The sequence below is a fragment of the Alosa sapidissima genome, chromosome 13, assembly GCF_018492685.1.
Source record: "Alosa sapidissima isolate fAloSap1 chromosome 13, fAloSap1.pri, whole genome shotgun sequence".
Classification (NCBI taxonomy): Eukaryota; Metazoa; Chordata; class Actinopteri; order Clupeiformes; family Clupeidae; genus Alosa; species Alosa sapidissima.
This window is the reverse complement of record NC_055969.1, coordinates 14683602-14705609: the sequence shown is the minus strand read 5'-3', so window position 1 is coordinate 14705609 and position 22008 is coordinate 14683602. Positions and strand designations below refer to the sequence as shown.

General features: G+C 44.4%; 1 protein-coding gene across 1 annotated transcript in view; it reads left to right on the top strand.

Moving 5' to 3' along the window:
• Positions 1-22008, top strand: part of mast4 (microtubule associated serine/threonine kinase family member 4) — a 112166-nt gene that overhangs the window by 72644 nt on the left and 17514 nt on the right. Inside the window, 15 exon segments of the mRNA XM_042058652.1 lie at positions 5946-6034; positions 9623-9692; positions 11127-11205; positions 12469-12626; positions 13070-13145; positions 13493-13702; positions 14465-14566; positions 15299-15431; positions 16554-16615; positions 17041-17132; positions 17466-17674; positions 17892-18030; positions 18719-18851; positions 19195-19360; positions 21088-21189. Coding sequence (XP_041914586.1) covers positions 5946-6034; positions 9623-9692; positions 11127-11205; positions 12469-12626; positions 13070-13145; positions 13493-13702; positions 14465-14566; positions 15299-15431; positions 16554-16615; positions 17041-17132; positions 17466-17674; positions 17892-18030; positions 18719-18851; positions 19195-19360; positions 21088-21189 — 1820 coding nt within the window.

The window sequence follows — 22008 nt, the reverse complement described above, 5'->3', positions numbered from 1 at the left end:
TGGACACTATTTTTTCTAGTATTTTTGACAAAAAAGGGAGATTAGATATAGGCCTATAGTTGGCCAGGTTGTTAGGGTCAAGGGTAGGTTTTTTGAGGGATGGCTTAATAACAGATAACTTAAACGACTGTGGTACATGCCCTGATAGGAGTGAGTTATTTATAATCTGGAGCAAAGCATTATCCAAAAAAGGGAGAGCAGTCTTTAGAAGATGGGTAGGAATAGGATCTAGTAGACTAGTTGCAGATTTTGATGAAGAAATTGTGGAAGTGAGGTCTAATATGTCGATAGGTGTAAATGAATTCAACGTTGTTCTTTTTATCTGTGTTTTCGCTACCGTTCAGCTATGGAGTATGAATATTTGGTGAGACTAATTGGTTATTAATCTTATCTCTAATTGTTTCAATTTTGTCATTGAAAAAGTTCATGAAGTCATTACTGTTTAGGCATATCGGGATAGACTCGGTTACTTCGGTGTGGCTCTTCGTCAGGCGGGAAATCATTTTCTTCGATCAGCGAGGAATAGTAGGATGACTTAGCCTCGTTGAGTGCTTTTTTGTAGGTGATAAGGCTATCTTTCCATGCTTGGCGAAAAACTTCCAATTTAGTGGTACACCATTTTTGTTCAAGTTTACGCGCTGTTTGTTTGAGGGTTTTTGTCTGTGCCTTACTGTACTTGTTTTCTTATTCTCTTTTTGAGTGGTGCTACTGAATCAAGGGTTGAGCGTAATGAGTTCATCACAATATCAGTTAACAAATCGACCTCGGCTGGATTAAGGAAAGAGCCTTCTGATATTTTTTCTAGAAAATCTGCATTAGTTTTTTTTTTCAGGTAGGCCGCGGCTGTAGTATTCAGCTGAATTAGGTACTGCATATTATAATGTCATTGTAAAAGTAATTAGATGGTGGTCAGTTAAGTAATTCATAAGGAATTTCTGTGGAAGAAATGTGAAAGTGTGGTTGTAATTCTTAGTAGCACTGACAACTCTTTTTACAAACAGGGAAGTTTACAAATTTGACTCTGTCATGTAATGCATTTTTGTTTCTGTTTGTCACTATCATCTTGAACAGAACTGTTGTCAACTTTCCACTGAAATTTGCAGTAGGTTATTGGTTATTGTTGTTTTCATGGTGGCTTTTGTTTACTGGGGCTGTTTGTCAGCCTTTATGGAAGACATGTGCTGGATGTTCTTGAACATTGCTGTTGTTATGAGCTATCGCTTTGTGGTGTTGGTGTGAAAATGCATAGGATGCAGTTTGATGGCCCTGGCATCAACAGCGCACTCACATGACTTATTCATTTACCCCCATTAAAATCTCATGAGATGGAATCCATGTCAAGATTAACTGATGCAGGTACTGTATGTCCAAGGTGGACCATTAAACTAGTCACTCTCTCAGACAAACATGCAATCCACATACATTGACTGCGACATGTTTCGGATTTTGCATGTCGCCCAGGCATCAGGATCAGTTATAACGGCGTGTAGACTTTATCTGTTTGAGTTTCCTGTAAATTACAATTAAGGTAGGCCAAGTGTAGACATTAACAGATAAACAGACAGTTATCAGACAGAAACTTTGCCACATGATTATCTTCAAAGTGGAGCAATTAACACACAAGCACACCTGTTGCTGTACCCTCCCTGTCTGTTGTGTTTGACCGTACTGGTCTCTGCTTTTAGTTTCAGTCTGCAATGACCAAACTTTAGCTAATAGAATCCAGACAGCTAACAACATTAAATGATTTTGCCCCATAGCAAGTTAGCTCTCTATCGTTATGGCTTGCCTTTCCTTACTTGACTCGGTAATCCTGGCCCACTCTGATCAGAACAAAATGGAAAAATAGCTAAAAAAATAAATAAATTGCCCTTGCTGTGGTCAGTGATCTATGGAGCTGCATCCCATTTTCATATATCAAGTGTTTCATAATCAACCGATCTCCCGTCTCCATCTGTGATTATTGCGCAGACAGCCAAGCCCTGCTCAGGACGGTCTGCCTCGCTCTTCTCGTTAAGCAGCCCTGTAACCTTTAAAGCCGAGAGAGAGCGGGAGATTAATCTTTCTATCAGATCAGTGGCCGCTACCTCTGATGCCCGGGTTGCTGCTACTGCTGCTGCCGCCGCTGCTTCTGCACAGGGCCCCGAACGGACGCCTGAGTGCTGGGCTTCGGCTTCAGTTTGAGCTGGGGCTTTGGCATCCATTATGAATATGTTTACTCAGCTCCAGCTGGGCAAGAGGAGACAGAGATGGATAGACATGGAGGCAGAGAGGGCCAGACAGTAGGTGCACTAATGAGAGAGCGGGAGAGCAATGAAAGGTTGTAGGCACTCCTGAGAGACGAGAGACAACACTAGCACTAGGAATGAAAGGAGAGAGAGACCGACCAGGAGCGATATGGGGAGCGACAGAGAGAGGGACGGAGAGGGAGATGGAGACAGACAGGGTGAAAAGCAATGAAAGACCTTCAAGTCGAGAGAGAGAGAGAGAGAGAGAGCGAGAGAGAGAGAGAGAGAGAGAGATCGATCAATCCCAGTGTTTGTGTTGTACGGTAAGGGATGTGAGAGTGCTGCATTGAGCACAGGTCTTGGGGCAGGCATTTTATGTGCAGTAATATTTTTGTTCAGGAGGACGATCCTGCTCCTGTACTGCAGAAGGCCTGTTGACGTAGTCATGTAAAAATCTCTACATAACAGGCATCATATATGAATTTTAGTGATTTCTTTTTTTCATGTATTGCTAAATGATATCATCATTCACACTAATTAATGATGTAATCATTAGGTCACGCTTAGAGATTTTTCTCCCTTGAAGATGATGATGATTACAGCAGTAATGGTAATAATAACGAGTCTAATTAAAATTGACAAGTCCTCACTGGACAGTTGTGAGAGATGGTCTCCAGCAAAGCCAGCATTAAGAGGAGAAGAGACTCACAAGGGCTCTGCAATGCCATCCGTAGTCTCCCCTGACACACACACACACACACACACACTCACATGCACACACTCGATGCCATTCAGTGCTGTCTGATCAATGGCTGTGAAAAAGCCCTGATTCTGCAGCGCTGTTGAGGTTGGGTGATGTAGCCTGAGCTCTGACTGTGCTCTCTCTCGCTCTCCCACTGCCTCTCTCTCTCTCTCTCTCCCTCGTTCACTGACTGTTGGCTGTCCCTGTCCTCAGCTGATGCAGTGCCCATTTTCATTCAGGACCATCTTTCTCCCTCTCTCTATCCCTCATCTCCCTCTCTCCTCTTCCTTCCTACTCTCTACCTCTCTCCTTCTGTCTCCTCGTTTCATCTTCTCCTTGCCTGTCTGAAACTAAAGGAATTGCGCTTTCTCCTTCTCTACCACTCTTGCCGAGTTTTTTAGGGTTTATATTTCTGTCTGTTCTTTTGCATTTTTCCCTCTTTTCACTTTCTCTATCCTTACTTTTTCTCTCTCTCTCTCTCTCTCTCTCTCTCTCTCTCTCTCCTCTCTCTCTCTCTCTCTCTCTCTCTCTCTCTCTCTCTTTCTCTCTTTCTCTCTGCCTCTCTCTCTTTCTCTCTTTCTCTCTGCCTCTCTCCCTATTTCTCTCTCCCTCTCCCCATCCTGACCACAGCTAATGTGATAATGTTGTGCTGTAGATCTATGAACTGCCGCTCCAGTGGTGCTGCTGGGTCGTTTGATCACGTTAGCCGTCGCCGCCACTGCTGCACCTTGCCTTGCCTGGGTCTCCGCATGTTTTGCTTTTGTGCTTTTCTGCGGCTGGAGGACCCAAAAACAAACAAACGGCGGGTTGCATGAGCTCTGTGCAGTTTGGACAAAAACACAAATACAAATACAAAAATGAACCTCTCTGTGTCTTGCTCTTGTGCCACTATTATTCCAGGCTTAGCGTCCGTTCCTCATAATTATGTGCACTGTGTAATGCACTTGCCCACAGCAGATTTTAGAAAAAAGCTCATTCATGCACTCATTTAAATGTGTGCACACACACACACACACACACACACACACACACACACACACACACACACACACACACACACACGCTTACTTAGTGTTGTTTGGACTCTGGTGGAGGATACTCGGGTGTCCCTATTAAGCCTCCCGGCTAATAGGATCTGTTTTGTAAGCGGTAAGCATATCATTACACAGCCACGCAATAGCTGTCCTTCAATCGCAGCTGAGGTTGTACCTGCAGGGAGGGAGGGAGGGAGGGAGGGAGGGAGGGAGGGAGGGAGGGAGAGAGAGAGAGAGAGAGAGAGAGAGAGAGAAGAGGCGTGCAGGGACACGTTTTGGAGTACACCGTCATCCCCAAACCCCCCCGCCTCCTTCTTCTTCTCTACGTATTTCGTGGGGGAGAGCATTCTGGAGGCATCCGCAGCGTTTCGCAGAGCATGGGAGAGAGCGTGTGAGCATCCGGGCGAATGTGGCCATCCTTTGAGGACGTGTACGTAGTGAGTTTGATGCAGTACCTGGGCAGCCATAAGTGGTACAAGCCGTGGAAGAGGACAGCCAGACGGTACGTTAGCATTAGAGCTTTCTGCAGAGGCAGGGAGGCTGCACCACTCGCAGCTTTAAAGATGACCTTGTCTTTTCTTTTTCCTGATGCCTCAGTGCGTCGGTGTGGTAGGACGCAGAAGTTTGACTTGAGATTGTAGTCGGTCTCGGACAGGGCTCACAGGGAACATTTTTATGACGCGTTTATAACCATAAAATGTTGTGTATGATCGGTAAACTGTGGACATGTGACTGTGTTCTCTTCAATCATGTCTGATGTTGTCTCACTTAACTTAATCATAATAAAGATTGATGAAAATAACTGGTGAAGGCAGTCTTATCTGGTTTGCTGATATGACGTATTGTGGGGAAGTATGCTGGTAAACAGTGTACTTGATTATTCTTGATTAATCTATCTATGTCATACGCGTCAGAGACCGATTCACTTCTAATCTTTGCCTTTAATGGCTTGAGTTACTTCAAGCCTCACCCCCCCCCCCCCCCCCCCCCCCCCCCCCCCCTCGTTCCCGTCATCCTTTTCATGTGAGCCACGCTTGTGTTTACCTCTGAGTAATCAACAGCCTTTTCCTTCCTGCCTGCATCAGACGCAGCCACCCTGTGTTCTTTTCAGTGGCATGTCCACACCACGTCTGCCATTAGTCCAGAGTCCTGACCCTGCATGACACCACTGTCTGTGTGTTAGCGGCCGTGTGAGCCTGTGAGTGAGTGAGCGAGCGAGCGAGTGAGTGGATGAGTGCGAGAGGGAGGATGCTGGCTTGTTTAATAATCCACAGAAAAGCTTAATCTCCTGGGCAACAGAGGCTCTAATGAGGACCATTATCATTATTAATAACTGACTAATGTCAGGGGAATGGAGTATCCCTCGCTCCCTCTCTCTTCCTCTCTCTCTCTTTCTCTCTCTCTCGCTCTCGCTCCTCCACTAGAGGCTGCAGTGATCTCTTGGATCCATCGGCTTGATGATAGGTTGGAATTGACAAGAGGGCAAGGAACGGATGCAGTAAAGTCTTGTCTGTTCAATGATTGTCCAAGACCAAGGCAAAAACTCAGGCCTTCTCTTTTTATCTTTTAAAAGGCCCCATCAACAGTTATGTGAATCTTTTAGTGCAACCGGCAAGTGAAACGAACTGTGAAGAAACGATTGAACTCAACCATGTCTTCCACCCTGTGTTATTTCCATAGACCATCTGTGGTTATTAAGCAGTCATGTCTTTTACAGTTGATCAAGCAGTGTGATGGTTCAGAGAATCTATCCTTGACCTTTAACAGAGTGTACTGATGAACAATGTGTGTGTATATGTGTGTGTGTGTGTGTGTGTGTTTGTGTGTGTGTGTATGTGGTCCTGAACACTGGACTGCAGCAGATCAGCTCATGTGTCCCAGTGATCCTGAAGGTGTGTCATTGTGCTGCACCGGTTTTAACTAGTCTCTTTGTTTTTCTAGCTGCAGGACGAGCAACAGAAAGAGCCTCATAGGAAGTGGTCAGTCTTCAGCACTTCCCCGACCCCACTCGCCCCTTTCATCTCACACAGGTAATTGTGTGTGTGGGTCTGTGTGAGTGAGCGTGTGTGTGTGTGTGTGTGTGTGTGTGTGTCTGTGTCCTGTGTCCTGTTTCTCTGAGTGTATTTACATATGTACAGTGTGCGTGTACATGTTTGACTGTGTTTTGTCTCTCTTAGTGTGTTTGCATTCTGTGTGTGTGTGTGCGCGCGTGTTTGTTGTGTCCCACTCCCTGACATTGTTTTGATGTCTGTGAAATTGCTCATGAGCGGGTGCGGGCGAGCAGACAGGCGGGTGAGGGTTTTTTTTTGCGATCATTGTTCCCGCACGCCACTGCCGGGAGCTCCCCCACACCACAGCCACAGCCACAGCCTTCTCCGTCCGCACTGAATGGAGCCAATTGTCTGCCGTCTAACGAGTGAAGAAGAAGCCGCCTGGAAAAGCCTGGCATCTGAAGTGGGATCTGCCAGTGAATCATTAGCCACACACACACACACACACACACACACACTACTGTCCGTTCTCCCCCTTTAGTGTCTGCTTCTCCAGACGAGCGGTTAGGGTGCGACCACACTGTTGCTGTCTAATGAGCCACTTCAGTGGAGGGTCGGGCAGACTGGCATCGCGATCGCAAGCGTGCCCGTGTTTTTTCAGATGGAAACGGTGAGTGGGAGGAGGACGAGGATGGCGAGCGCTAGTACACCGCGCCGCTCCCCACTCGGACTGCTGTTAAGTCAATATGGAAAAGACGATCTGCCCCGGAGGGGAGTTGTGAAGCACTTTTTTCCTCACTTGGATTGTCAGGGAAATGTGTGGAGTTCAGCACGTGTCAGCTTGCTATGCATCAGTGGGCCAAGAGTTCTTAGTGTCAATCCTTCCAGAGAGGGATCAAGTAACTCTACATTAACATTGACAGATATTTACATTTACAGACAAAATTTTCCTCATTATCTGTAGGAATTATGTATGACTTATGCTAGGTATGAATTTATACATATTCACACAAATATATTTGGTAACCACTTTGATAAAGACATGTAGGCCTAGTGAATTACCATAGCAGTGCATGTGCTTTATTTGCCACTAGTTAGAACGTATCCTTGTAAGGAGCCATTTTGGCTCTGTGCCTGGTGATGAATGTTGTGGCTCAGTGTCCTCCTGCTACTCATCAACTTCATCACAGAAGTGCTCGAGTTTCACGTGGGCACCAGCTGCGGACTGTCGTTTGTTATTGTACCAGAAGATTCTGTGAGTCGGGGCACAGGCCCACAGGAAGGAAGTTCTCAAGAGGATGCTTCTCCTCCTGACATTTCCAGCTGCACGTAACACAGAAGTCTTAATGTTTATGAGTTTTCTTTGAAGAAGGCTGCAGCTCACGTCTCAAGAGATAATGCTTTTGTTTTTTTTCCTGATGATTTGGTAAATTTGTATAGTAGGATTTTTTGTTTGATCTAACAAGGCTTATGCTTGTGAATAAGGAATACAACAACTAACATAGTGGACTCTAATATAGTATGGATAAATTGTGACAGTTAATTCCAAAACTAACTTTCTTGTAACAACAGCATGGTAGGAAACTTTCAAGAAAGCATACAGGAGGTGAATATAATCCTAAAGTAGACTGAATCAAGAAACTGTCGCTTCCAATTATTTTGTTTTGTAGGTGCTAGAATAGTCCTCGAAACCCACAGTCGGATAACAGTTTATTTGTTTTACGTAAGGATGTAATCTGAGATTAACGGAACGCAATGGTAGGATGTATAAGCGGGCCCGTGTCTTGGCACTCTCACCTGAGCTAAATTGGATTACGTTTGCCTTCTCAGGTGCTCGCTGCTCAGGTGCCCAACGGCACTTCACATGCTCTCTGATTTCTGTGACGTGAACCACCCCAAAACCCCCCAGTTCCTTCTGCTTCTCTCTCTCTCTCTCTCTCTCTCTCTCTCTCTCTCTCTCTCTCTCTCTCTCTCTCTCTAAACCACTGCACCGTGTCAAAAAGGGAGGGCAGAGGGGGTTGCAGAAATTAATCAAATCTAATAAGCACCTCGTCCTCATCGGGGCCCTCTATATCCAAATCCAGAGCCGCCTCTTTAGCGCTTCAGGGGGTGCCACTGTGTCCTTTGTTTAATTAAGTATTTGCCCCCAACGCTTTCCAATCAAGGTAATTATCTATAATTAATGTTGGACTCTGAGATGTTTTCTTTGCCCCACTCCCTTCCTCCGTTCCCCTTCCCCTCCACTGGCTGCCATCACCTCTGTTATCAGTCAGGGAGCAGCAGTGTTAATCGCTGCCGTTTGGGAAATACCCAGCGTCGGACGTGCTCAGAGGCCCAGAGCCACGGCTGGAAGTGCAGCAGCTCTGGTGCGCATATGGACCGTGGAAATGGAGATTTGGGGGCGGGGGGGCGGGGCAGGTTCTGGTTGTGTGTATGCTATGCATCTGTGTGAGAATAGTTGTTTGTGTGTGTGTTTGTCTGTGTGTGTGTGTGTGTGTGTGTGTGTGTGTGTGTGTGTGTGTGTGTTTGTCAGTGTGTGTGCTCCAGGCTCCAGTCTTGGCTCACATGGGTTGTATCCACATGAGAGTGGGTCTCTGATAGCTTTTGGCTACATTGCTCTCTCCTCTCTGTTCGCTTTGTTGTCTACTGGTTTCACTAACAGCTCCTTTGTCTATGACGGCCTGTTTGTTGCTGTGTTTTCTGTGAGAGTATTCTTATTACAGTGGGAATTTTTGAAAAGAAAAATCAGCACGCCAGCATATTTAGACAATGAGCTGTAACTGGCATACTGTAGCCTACAGGTCTAGTTTTTCACAGGCCACCTGTGATAAGTTTGAGACAGAGAGACATGACTTGGCCTTTGTGCTACCAATTTTGCGTCGTACTGTCGCTTCAACATGCTGGAGGGATTTCCACCCCATCTCATGTTCATTTTATTCTTGTTTAGCTGTAAATGAGAAGCCAGTTTCATGTCTCACTTCAGTTGGAAGAAAAAATGATAAACTATCTTTAAAGAAAAAAATACATACTCCTCCTCCGCTTTGTCCCATGAGAGCTCTTCGTCTCCTCTTCCAAGGGACTGAAAAACTGATGGGTTCTCTGTCAAAGCTGGTCACCAAGGGGGAAAAAAAAGAGTTGAATAATTAATTATTTCTCTGGAACGAGGTATTACCTTTGATAGAAACTCTGCGATACACACATAGATCTCTTGGAGCTGTGCCTTATACTGTACGTGCTAAAATATGTCAATGTTCAGGCGCCATGTCTTGTTCGGTCACGACTTTCTGAATTATTTGAGCTATGGGCAGAGAATGTTCATTGAGATATGTATAAATGCATTAGCTTGTATAAAGGACAGTGAATATATATTTCTTTGAATGATTTGTTTAAATAGAGAGGCTTATACAAAATTAGACCTTCCCTTTGGAAAATGGGCTTGATTTGATTTATATTTGTGAAGGAGGCTGGCGTATATACTTAGTTAAGCATCTAATTACTGTCAACAGAACCCCTCAATTGACTAAATTAGCATTTTTTATGTTGCCACTCGTATTAAAATGTAGCTAGAAGGGTTTTTGATATGAAGTATTTTCACCAATGCTGCTATTTCTCATTTTCTCTCAACAGGAACGAGCCCCCAAGACAGCCCTAGAAACTTCTCCCCCAGTGCCTCTGCACACTTCTCCTTCGCTCGCAGGTAAATGTGTGTGTGTGTGTGCGTGTGTATATGTCGTTACTTAGAGTTATAGTGTACGGACATCAAGACGGGCGATATGAGACACATTTCCTCTCCAGATGACTAAATGCTAAAACACATAAGGCACACATTGTCGCAGCTGCACTCAATCACCTTAACGATGCTTTTCCTGGCATAGTTCTCCATTTTCAAGTCGTCACAGTTGACAGCACTCTCTTGACAGATGTATTCTCCAAAATCAATCCAGAATGGCTCTACTCATCACCCTCTGCACCACCCCCTTCCAAAATAAACGGTCATCACAATGCCTGAACAATGCATGTGTGGAAAAAAGGCAGTCCCTTTGAAGCGCTCAATTCACACTGCCACAGAGGAAGCCGTGGTGCACGAGCTGTCAGGGGCTTTTTAAAAACGCTCAGGTGTAATACATACCTGCCCCTGCTGACAGATCCACTGTGTTTTGATATTCACAACAGCATCGAATGAGGTTCAGCAGTTCAGCGTCGAGCCTGTCACAGCATACCACTGCGTCCCATATCTGTCGAAATCAACATTGGCTGTGAAAGCGCTGTGCTAGTTTGATGAAAATGTTTTATTTTTTTAGTGTTTATGATCATGGGTTTATCCCCCCCCCCACTGAATATGTAAATGTAACAATTATCTCCGCACTATCTCCCCAGTCATGGACACAGAGTAGACAGGTAAACCCCCCACCTGCTGTCTGTCTCCCTCTGTGTGTTACTGAATGTTGATTGGATACCAATCCCTCTCCCCCAGTATCCATGGCTTGGTTGAACAGTAATCTGAATCTGCAGGTCTAGGCTATTGTGGACAATTTTTGAGTCTTCGGTGCTCAGTTTTTTTTTTTTCTTTCCATGAATGATTTGGATCATTCCTCCTGCTGCCCACCCAACCAGAAATGTCCTCTGAACATTTGTGTGTTCTTTGGAAAAAAAAACACAAAAAAAAAAACCCACCATTAAGCCTGCAGAGTTAATTTACTGGCAAAAAATACCCACAGGAGATTCATCAGAAAATCCTAGCCGCAGAAGGCATGGGCCTGGGATTGCACAGTTCATTGGCCATTGGTTCATTTTGGTGTTTGTTTCGTTCGTTTGAATGTGTGTTTGTTTGGTCGTTCGTTGGTAAGTGTTTCAGGCTTTCATCTCATTTCATCTCATTCATTTTACCTCACAGGCCGCGTCTGTACCAACCCCTATCTCCATTTCAAAAGAAGAGCGCTACTTTGTGCATAAAGATAAACATGTATCTGTGAACGTTTGCATTATGGTTGGACACCTGCCAGCCCGCCTGTGAATTGATGAGGCCTTCTTTTGAGATCTGTGCACTGCTGTGGCTCAGATGAATTGTGTGTGTGTGAGTGTGTGTGTGTGTGGAGTCCATGCTAACAACTCTGTCCCTGTTTGCCTGCAGGACCGATGGACGCAGGTGGTCTTTGGCCTCTCTCCCCTCATCTGGCTATGGAACCAACACCCCCAGTTCCACAGTCTCGGTACGAATTAAACACGTCTACATACTGTATATAACCACTATGATAGATGCACCATACCTATCCTACTGTATGTTGTCAGATATCACAAGTGTAACTTTTTGTACCTCTCAAGTGAATATTGGCAAAAGGATAATCATTGCTGCTATTCCCGATGACAAAAAAATCTGTTAAATACATGGGAATGAAAGCACCTCCGAATATGTATAGCACGTGAGCATACACAGCCTAAGGAAGAGCTGTGTTCATTTTGGGCACGCCTCTGTGGGTGCCAGGCCTGGCATTGTGCTTGGCGCCAGCCTTGGTGTGCCATGGCGAACAGATGCTCATGTGCGACTGTCTGTCGGGCTAATGCCCAATATGAAGGGCAGCAGATTTGTTTGCTGGTAAACACATGCGTCTGATTCACTGCCAGTGGGTGTACACACACACACACACACACACACACACACACACACACACACACACACACACACACACACACACACACACACACATGCATGTGTACAGAAAATTAGAGGTGTGAGAGCAGTTCTCAGCTGGTGGTTCTGTGCATGTTTTTGAAAGAATAAAAATATTGAAAATATTCAAAGAATAGCAATGAGAGAAGTAGAGAGTAGGGACTGATAAACAAATGTTAAACAGTGTACAGTGAGAACCACTTAAGAATAATGCAGTTTTAAGCAAGAGAAACAATTCTTTTTAGTTATAAATGTCAAAATGGCTGCTTTTGTCTCCCAAGGGAGTTTTGGATTAAAGCTGAGTACAGTTAGTTTTGACAAAGTTGTGATTAGACACACTCACTGTTGTCATAAATGAATGTGATTGTTATTCATTGCTTTTAAGCTTATTGCTGACTTAACTGTAAAGTTATCCATGTGTGCATCAGTTTTGTGGCTGAGAGCTTATTGTTTTCAGAAAGTAATTTGTTTGATTTTTTATAGCAATCTTTTTTTGTGTCATTGTATGATTTAAATATATTTTTTAAATTGCTTTATTTGTAAAAAGATTCATCCCAGTCATCTTATCGGAACCATTTTGAGTCAACATCAGTGGATTAGCAGTCCTGACACACTCAAAGGCATAAGTTCCTCATCAAGCTTTTTTTCCCCCATCTGCATGTTACCATGATGAATTTAGAAGCTCAAAAACAAACAAACAAATAAACAAACAGTTGAAGCCTGCTAAGCATCATTTTCTTTTTTTGTTTTGCTCTTTTTGCTTTTCCTTTTCTTTTCTTTCACTGTATTCTCATTTCATTTCCAGTCGTCCTGTTCATCACAGGAGAAGCTGCACCAGCTCCCCTTTCAGCCCACCCCCGATGAGCTGCACTTCCTCTCCAAGCACTTCTGCACCGAAAGCATCTCCGCCGACGACCAACGCCGCAGGGCCACACCTATGCGGCCCCGATCCCGCAGCCTCAGGTAGGGACCCGTGCGCCATGGTCAAGGGTCAGGAGCATAGGGAGGGGTCACCTTGCTTGCTGCTGTTTGTCCCACAGGGTTATAGGAATAGCACCTGAGTGTCCAGGCCGAATGTGGTTGTCCTCTGAGGGCCCTTTGCCTACAGGAACAGGGTTAGCAGTTCTGGGCCCCCAGGTGCCTAGGCAGTGCCATTTGTTCTCTATTGTAGGACTACACAAACCATTAGTGCTGTCCTTAGCTTAGCTTAGCTTCCCAATTTGAAATATAGAGACAACACAATTCACTCTCTGTAAAGCTAGGTCTGATGTTAGCCACTGACATATTGGGAGACTGGAAAGTAATGTAAACATTTTGTAATGTAAACATTACATTTACCTGTAAAGGGGGTTGTAATGGATGGTATATGTTGATGTATGTAATGTCTGTAATGTTTACATTTTCAGTCCTGGAAGGTCTCCAGCATGCTGTGATCATGAGATCATTATGATGAATCATGTCTACAAGGAACGATTTCCTAAGGTGAGAACCTTCCCATGAAATCAATCACTTCATACCAAGTCTATTTCATACCAGTTCAACAGTACTCCGAACAGATTGTAGATTTTCCCTTCATCTTTGATCAGTGATATAACTGTGTAGTGTCTTGTTGCATAATGCATGTGAAAAAAACAATCTTTAGAAGTGATATTTGAAAGGCAGCTGTTTAGATTGTATCCTCAGGGCTGTCTCCCCCACCAGGATCTTTGGATCTTTTTGACACTTCTCCTCCCTCTTTTCTCTCTCTCTCTCTCTCTCTCTCTCTCTCTCTCGCTCTCTCTCTCTCTCTTTCTCCCTCTCTCTCTCTTTCTCTCTTTTATCTCGCCCAGGCCACGGCCCAGATGGAGGAGCGGATCCAGGAGATCATCCGCTCCAGCTCCCCGGAGAGCGTGCTGCCACTGGCCGACGGCGTCCTCAGCTTCGCCCACCACCAGATCATCGAGCTGGCGCGCGACTGCCTGGAGAAGTCCCGCTGCGGTCTCATCACCTCCCGCTACTTCTGCGAGCTCACTGACAAACTGGAGAAGCTCTTCCAAGAGGTATGCATTTCTGCACTCAGAGATTGTCCTCCAAACTGGAGAAAGTCTAACAGGAAGTGCATTTATCCTTAGAATATTGTCCTTCAAACTGGTGAAACTCTTGCAGCAGGTGTGCTTATTCTCAGATATTGTTCTCCAAGGTGGACAATTTTTTTTCTTTCTGAAAGGTTAGAGTCTTTTCGGAGTGCTGTGCGGTAATGACTATTTGACCTTCCTAGAATTGAAGTTGTGACCCGTTGAATTGCCAGCTCCTGCACTTTTCTTTATTGAGCTACTAAAAGCAGGGCAGGGCCAAAGATTATCTCCAGTAAGGTCAATCAGTCTTGTTTATGCCCCAGGCACTTTCCAGTACATGTAATGGGGGAAATGAATCCATCAGTTTAGCAGTGCTAAAAGCATACCCTACAGCTTGTGCTTAAAGAAGGTGAAAATTATCAGGCTATTTATTTATTTATTTATTTATTTATTTATTTATTTATTATTTCCACATGCTTGCATGGCCTTTGTGTCCAAACAATGGTTGCATGACTGCACATGTCATTGCGGAGAAGCCCGCTGGAGTGGCTATTGTTTGTGAAAAGGCATTCAGGAAATGGCTGGGAGAATTAATCAGAATCCCCCTGACTCATGGCATGGATAATGTTGGGTTTGTTGCTGGGCTGAAATCCTTTCTTTGTACTTGTTATGGGAAACGAGACCTTGTTTAATGGTGCGCTAGGCTTATCTTTTTGTTTGTTTGTGTGCGTGTGTGTGTGCATGTAGTCTACAGAGCGCTCTGAGAGTGGGGAGGTGACCTTCATCAAGGAGCTTGTCAAGAAAATCCTCATCGTCATTGCCAGGCCAGCTCGACTCCTGGAATGCCTGGTTGGTTCTCTTTCACAGCTCATGTGTTATTGTCATTTAGAGAATACTTTCATTCCTTTTGACGTGTGGTTTACAAATACATTTTATATTCTTCTCACTAAGCATTTAGGCCATGACCTTGTCAGTCATGCTACTTACCTGCTTGACTTTAACAGTCTATATTTTGCAGGTAAATTAGTAGTCAGACCAAATATAAGAAAGTGGAGAATATATCAGCATTAGTTACAGTATTTTCATTGATCAGGATTCAGCTCTGAGATGGCCAGAGTTTATATTGAGCCTCTGTAAATGATTCAGTTCATATTTAAAAGGAACATATTTGGCTCAAATTTACTGTAGATGTCTGACATTAATAAGTGAGTCTTTCATCCAAAATGTATCTTGTATGTTTTGTTTGATGATGCATGTAGGCCAAAGTGTGCAGATACATTTTCCTGGCTTGCGGTAGTACTCAAAAACTTTTCTGGGTTGGCAGGCCTAGAACCTCTGTTCTCTTTTTTTGGGCTAGGAAACAAGGACAGGCAGGGGTATGAAGATCTGGCCTAATGGCCACCATATTGTTTTCACCGAGTTCCTTTTTAGGGCAGTCGCTAAGGAAGTAGTGTCCTGTTTAAAAAAAAATTAACTCAAATTAATTTAATTTGGAAATAACCATTTGAGTGTACTGTAGGTCTCAGACTATCTACCAGACTTAGTTGGTGACTGGGTGTTTTTTCTTTTTTTTTTCTGCAGGAGTTTGACCCGGAAGAGTTCTACCACCTTCTCGAGGCTGCTGAGGGCCACGCCAAAGAGGGCCAGGGCATCAAGACGGACATCCCCCGCTACATCATCAGCCAGCTGGGCCTTACCCGAGACCCTCTCGAAGGTAAAGACGTCTTTAGCGGTATTCAGCACTGCCGTTACTACAGTCTCAAAGGCAAAACCATTTACGACTGCAAACAAGTGATTCTTTTTATTCCTGGTTTGCACAAGTTGCCCAAACTCTGTTGTTTAAAAACAAGTTTTAATCCAACTTTGAAAATTAGATTGCTTCATCGTGTTTTAAATGAACTGAAAAAGAAGTTACAATACTTCAAAGAATTCGCAGGATGGTTCAGTTGTTTTGCATTTTGGTAATGAAACACCTAATTGAAATAACACTCTCCATCTGCGAACCAAACACCCAGTCACATTAGAGCGATCAGTCCCACTCCACCGTAATTTGGGGATCTGGCTTTCATTATGGCTAATTAGGAAATGAGCGTCCTCCCTGCCTCTGGGACTGGCCAAGATGTCTTCATCTCTGCGTGCCAGGCCCGTATGGCTGGAGTTGGCCACCTCGTACCGGTGGTCCAGTTCCTGGGGGGACACATTCGCGTTCCCGTCTGCCAAAGCGCCGCGGGCCAGGAGACGGACGCAGGGCAGCTGTTTGGGCTCGGCTCAGCTTCAGCAGCATCCTGGGTCTCCGGCGGGACATTAAAGCAGAACCCGCGGCTCATTACCTCTCTTATGTCTCGCATGTTTCAACTGGATGAAGAAAAGCGATGATCGTTCTTTACGCTCGCTTAGAAAGGGGTGCAGGATGGGTAGGGTGGGGGGGTGGTAGGATGTTGGGATGGGATTTGTTCTGGAGTTGCAGTTTTTTTTGGAGGGAAAATGCCTGACATGTGTTCGAGGCCCTCGTCTCGGTTTCCGGCCCATTTCACTCATTTTGCTGTTTCCCAGAGTCAGCTTGGTGCAAGTGATTAAGTGGAAAATCTGATTCCCACTACCGTCTGGTGGTGAAGGAAATGCTGGCTAAACAAGGAATATGTCCATCACACACACACACACACACACACACACACACACACACGCATACACAGATATTCAAAGCTCACACTGTAGTTCTCCATTTCACTTTTGATGAACCGGTACGAGGTGGCCAACTCCAGCCATACGGGCCTGGCACGCAGATGGTTATTACTTATTCATACATCTCATCATTGTCTGTATTTTTGGTCCATAGAAATAGCCCAGCTGACCAGCTACGACAGTGGCATAGCAGAGACGCCAGAGACGGATGACTCTGTAAGTATTAGAAGGCTTTATAGGCTTCTCTGCCTGTGTCATTAAAAGCAGACCATTCACCCGTTTCCCCTATCCTTGTGCTGTGGCCTTATGGGACGTGATGTGCCACTTCTGAGTGGGGCTAGTTCAACCTAATTTAGGCTCGACATTTTTATTGCGGTCGCAAAGTTCAAGGAGAGGTAAATGTAGAGCTGTTGCTGAGGTTTCAGATTGAACTTTCCACAGCAATGGATTCCTACTTTGACAGACAGTGTATAGAGATTTGAGACCCATGCATGTATTCACATGGGCATATCCTGTCATAATGAGTAAAATGAATAGACTGATATATGCAGACATACAGACTGTAATTATACACTATATCCTGTAATGAGATGTGATTTATTTCAAAATGAATTGAGAATGAGCTGTTTTTCTTTCTTTAGTCCCAGAGCTTGAGTGCTGCACTCCGATCCCGCCGCAAACCCTGTGAAAACGACTTTGAGATGATCAAGCTGATCAGCAACGGCGCCTACGGGTAAAGCACTTCCACTTGAGTGTTCAGTGGGCACTCATTACTTACCCAGTCCCCCCCACTGTGGGTTATTTTCATGTCAGCTCAAGTAGTTTTTGTTTTTAATTAGCCTCTCTGAAAGTGCACTTTCTCTCTCAACCTCCATACCTCTCGTCACCCTGAAGTGCTGTGCAATGCTGGAAGTAAGTTCTTAATAGTTTAATGAATGCTCTCTCTCTCTCTCTCTCTCTCTCTCTCTCTCTCTCTCTCTCTCTCTCTCTCTCTCTCTCTCTCTCTCTCTCTCTCTCTCTCTCTCTCTCTCTCTCTCTCTCTCTCTCTGCTCGCTTGCTCAAACAGGGCTGTGTACTTGGTGCGGCACCGGGAGACCAAGCAGCGTTTTGCCATGAAGAAGATCAACAAGCAGAACCTCATCCTGAGGAACCAAATCCAACAGGCATTCGTGGAGAGGGACATCCTGACGTTCGCCGAAAACCCCTTCGTCGTCAGCATGTACTGCTCCTTCGAGACGCGGAGACACCTCTGCATGGTCATGGAATATGTCGAAGGTAGGTTTGGCAGGAAAGCGGAACAGTTTCACCATAGAATGTATGTTCCCGTTCGAAACCAAGAAACACTGAAACAGTATCTGTATTAACCAGTGAAAATGGAACCTTTTACTTTGTGATCAGATCAGGGATATTATTGTGCATCAGTTCTTTTGACGTAGTCGTTCAGTCCTAACACAAAAACTTGGACATCACATATCTGCTCTTCCTGTGTTAGGAGGGGACTGTGCCACCCTGCTGAAGAACATGGGCCCCCTGCCTGTTGACATGGCCAGAATGTACTTCGCCGAGACCGTGCTGGCCCTGGAGTACCTCCACAACTATGGCATCGTGCACAGGGATCTCAAACCAGACAAGTAAGTCTGTCATGCTGAACTAACTGGTAGAGCAGGGAGTGCCCAGTGCCCCAGTGTCCAGGGTAAAGGGGCGTTCGCACCAAGAATGATAACTATAACGATAAATTAAATATCTATAAAATATCTATCTATAACTATAAAATAAAATATTGTTCTCATTACACATTTGCACGTTCACACATTAACTATAATGATAACGACATGCAGAACGATATCATTGGGGATCACTTTCAGAGCGATTTTGAGAACGATAAAAAGCTAACAGCCAATCAGACCCCATTTTATTTTAGCCATCACATTCATTAACACAAGAAGAGACTTTGTTTATCGTTGGTCAGTATGGACGCTTTTATTGTTATGGTTATAGTTATTGTTATAGTTATCGTTCCTGGTGTGAATGGCCCTTCAGGGTTTGCTTCTTCATCTCCACAGAGATGGGAAGAGATCAGATACACACTGTGCTGAGAGTTTGAACATTTTTGAACATTAACTAAATACTAAATACTACAAACACGGCTCTTTTTCAAATGGCAGTAGATATCCTGAACAAATGGTTGTGCTATAGATTATAGATCAAATATGCAGTGTTAAAGATTTCTCAGACACTTAATACTTGTGTGTAAGGTACAGTATGATGCATATAGGCATTTCTTGATTTGTGTATGTATCGTTTCCCCTCTTTTGACAGTTTGCTGGTCACCTCCATGGGGCACATCAAGCTCACTGACTTTGGCTTGTCCAAGGTGGGACTAATGAACATGACCACGAACCTTTACGAGGACCACATTGAGAAGGATGCCAGAGAGTTCTCAGACAAACAGGTTTGAACATCCTCTTTTATGCCTCTCACCCTGGTATCCCGTACTGTTACGTCTAGTAGTGGATCTGACTAACACTTACTCAGATGCCATCGGATATTATTGCTTACCACAGCAATGTTGTGCAACAACAATGGTTGCATTTAGTATGAATATAGAAATGTGAAAGAGTATAATATGAACTAAGGCCATGTATAGGCATTGAATGTTCATGTATTTGTATTTTTATTGAAGTTTACTTTAATTAATATTTTACGGTACAGAATATGACTATTATCCCTGTACAGGGTACAGTGAAACTAATTGAATCTGTAATCTTTAGTGAGCTTACTGTTATGTCTTGCAGGTGTGTGGGACCCCTGAGTATATTGCCCCTGAGGTGATCCTGCGGCAGGGCTATGGGAAGCCTGTGGACTGGTGGGCCATGGGGATCATCCTGTACGAGTTCCTGGTGGGCTGCGTCCCCTTCTTTGGAGACACTCCTGAGGAGCTCTTCGGCCAGGTCATCAGCGGTCAGTGATCTCCATCTTATGTTGTCATGTACCTTATACTGTATGTCCTGTAATTAAGCAATAAGCATCTTGAGGCCATAGCGGACACTTGACAGTGATTTTAGAACTGCTAAGGGGCGTTTTTAGGCATGACGCAAAGCAGAGTGCCCAAGACTGCAATAGCCGTCGTAAAATCATCAATCATAATCAAAGATCAGAATGCTCAATTTCTGTTTGCAGAGTTCTAATAATACCCAGTGATACCCATTTCTCAAATGGTGCCTTTAGATGTTCCTTTTTTATGTAATGTAATGTAGATAGTACATTGATCAAATGCTTTGAATTTTCTCTGCAGAATTTTGAATTTCCTTTTCTAATCCATTGTTCTACATTATGTAATTATAGTTCATTAGGATAATGTTCCCTAATGCAATCACAAAAATGTGAGCTCTCCTAGGTTGAAATTACAGACCTAAGAAACTAAAAGAATAAAAGTTCTGATACTAGCCTGTATTCAGGTCTTTACATAGATCTGCCTAAATTAATTTTGAGGGTGACGTATGATTGAAAGCCATTACACAAGTTAGCCTATACAGTAGATCTCTTTTAAATATACGCTAGGTATAACTGGTCTTACCCATTTCCAGTGAATTAGGCTAACGGTGTCAGACTGGGTTATTGCACACTCAGAGAATAGAAGGGTATTCGATTTGTGTTCCTTTAAAAGTCCTGTTTTTGGGGGATGTTTTCCAGAAAAGCTCCAACTCCCGGTTAAGCATTAAGCTGTCTGTCTTATCTACCCTCAGCGTGACTGAGTGTGTGTGTGCCACAGATGGCCTTGAACGTGCCCTCTCCTCTAAATGCTAATGTCGACTTTGAGGGAGTGGACTCTCAGTCGGCACCACTGTGCTCAGATCAGTTATTAACGCCATGGAAATTAATGACGCGACAGCATCCATTTTGTGTGCTCTCAATCATGGGAAAAGCCGGTGGGACCCGGCGTTAATTAAAGGGCCCAGGCGAGTCTTCCGGAAGCCGCCATGGCCTCAGGGTCCTCAGATGCATATTCATGCTGGCTCCCAGGTTTCATTAAGATGTGCAGCACAAGGCTGGCGCTGCCACTACCGCCACCGTCGGCGCCAAGGCAGTCACCAAATGAGCACTCATCTTATTTTTCTTGCACTTCAATTGTTTAATCCTGCGGCCCTTTTAATTGTGCACATATTTGCACAATCACTGTGCCCTCTCTCTCTCTCTCTCTCTCTCTCTCTCTCTCTCCCTCTCTCTCTCTCTCTTCTCTCTCTCTCTCTCTCTCTCTCTCTTTCCCTTGCTCTCTCTCTTTCCCTTGCTCGCTCGCTCGCTCGTTCTCCCCCCCTCCTTTCTCTTCTGTGGTCTCTGTACACCCCAACAGCCATGTGAATTATGGATGTTCAGTAGACAATGGTGCTTAGGGCACTGATGTTGTCGCTGGGAAGGACAGCAGAGTTTTGCCATTGCCATGTAATTTAGGAGGTTAAGGGTGGCCTAACTTTCATCATTTAACAGAACTGGGGGGGCCTGTCTTTTTTTCTACTTCTCTCGTTTCCCAACTAATCAAAGCTTGAGTGGGAGACTGCTAGGGTCTCATGTTTTGATGATGAACTGCTAGATATGTTTTTGTTGTGTCTGAAATTTAGCAGTTCATTAGGTCAAAGCCTTTTTTTTCCCCCTGTTTGTTTATGTGTTTGTTTATCTGTTTTGTCTCTCAGATGAGATCAACTGGCCTGAGGGGGAAGATGCTCCACCTGGTGACTCCCAGGAGCTCATCACTCTGCTGCTCAGGCAGAACCCTCTAGAACGCATGGGAACAGGTGAGATCATCACTCTACTGCTCAGGTAGAACCCTCTAGAACACATGGGAACAGATAAGGGCCTCAGCCTTACCGTAGGCCCACAAGTGAAGTGCTCCATTTGCGGAGCGTAAAAATAGTTACTGGTCTATTTTTTGTTTTTGTTTTTTTTTGGAACGTACGTGCCACTGTCACATCAGCTGTATAGCCACTTCATTGATTACAGTCAAAGCTAATTGTTGCAGCACATGCTCTGTGAAAGGAACGCTTCAGTTGTGTGCCCTGCGTAGCCTCCCTGCCAGAATTCTCTGTCAGAACCCTCTAGAACGTAATGGGAACAGGTGAGGGCCTTGGCCTTAGCACTGGCGCCTCCAAAAATACACCAAGCCCTCTTTCCGTTCAACATGAGGTCCTTGATTATAATCCCTTATTTTTTTTAAATTCAGTCTCCTCTAGATGGTTTCCCGTACATGGATTAAGCCTATCTATAGTTAACAGTACAATAAAATGAAAACCTCTATTTTAAAAAAGCTTTTAGTCTATAATAATGGGAGTAGACGTAATCGATGTACAGAAAACTGTCTGGAGCTCATGTTCTTTTAGCTGTCTGACCAGTGAGGGCTCTCAAAAAAAACACATGCACATATTCTTCACAGTCCTGGCTTTGTAAATGGGATTTTGCTTAAAGGTAAAAAAAAACCCAAGGTGTTCTGTTCAACATGTGTCCTGTTTTGTGTAATAAAGTTGGTGTTGTTCAGGTGTCAGGTGTTTGCTTTTGGCTACACCTCTAGTTGTATTAGGCATGTTATTTCTCTTCGTCTAAGGATTTTAGCCAAACAG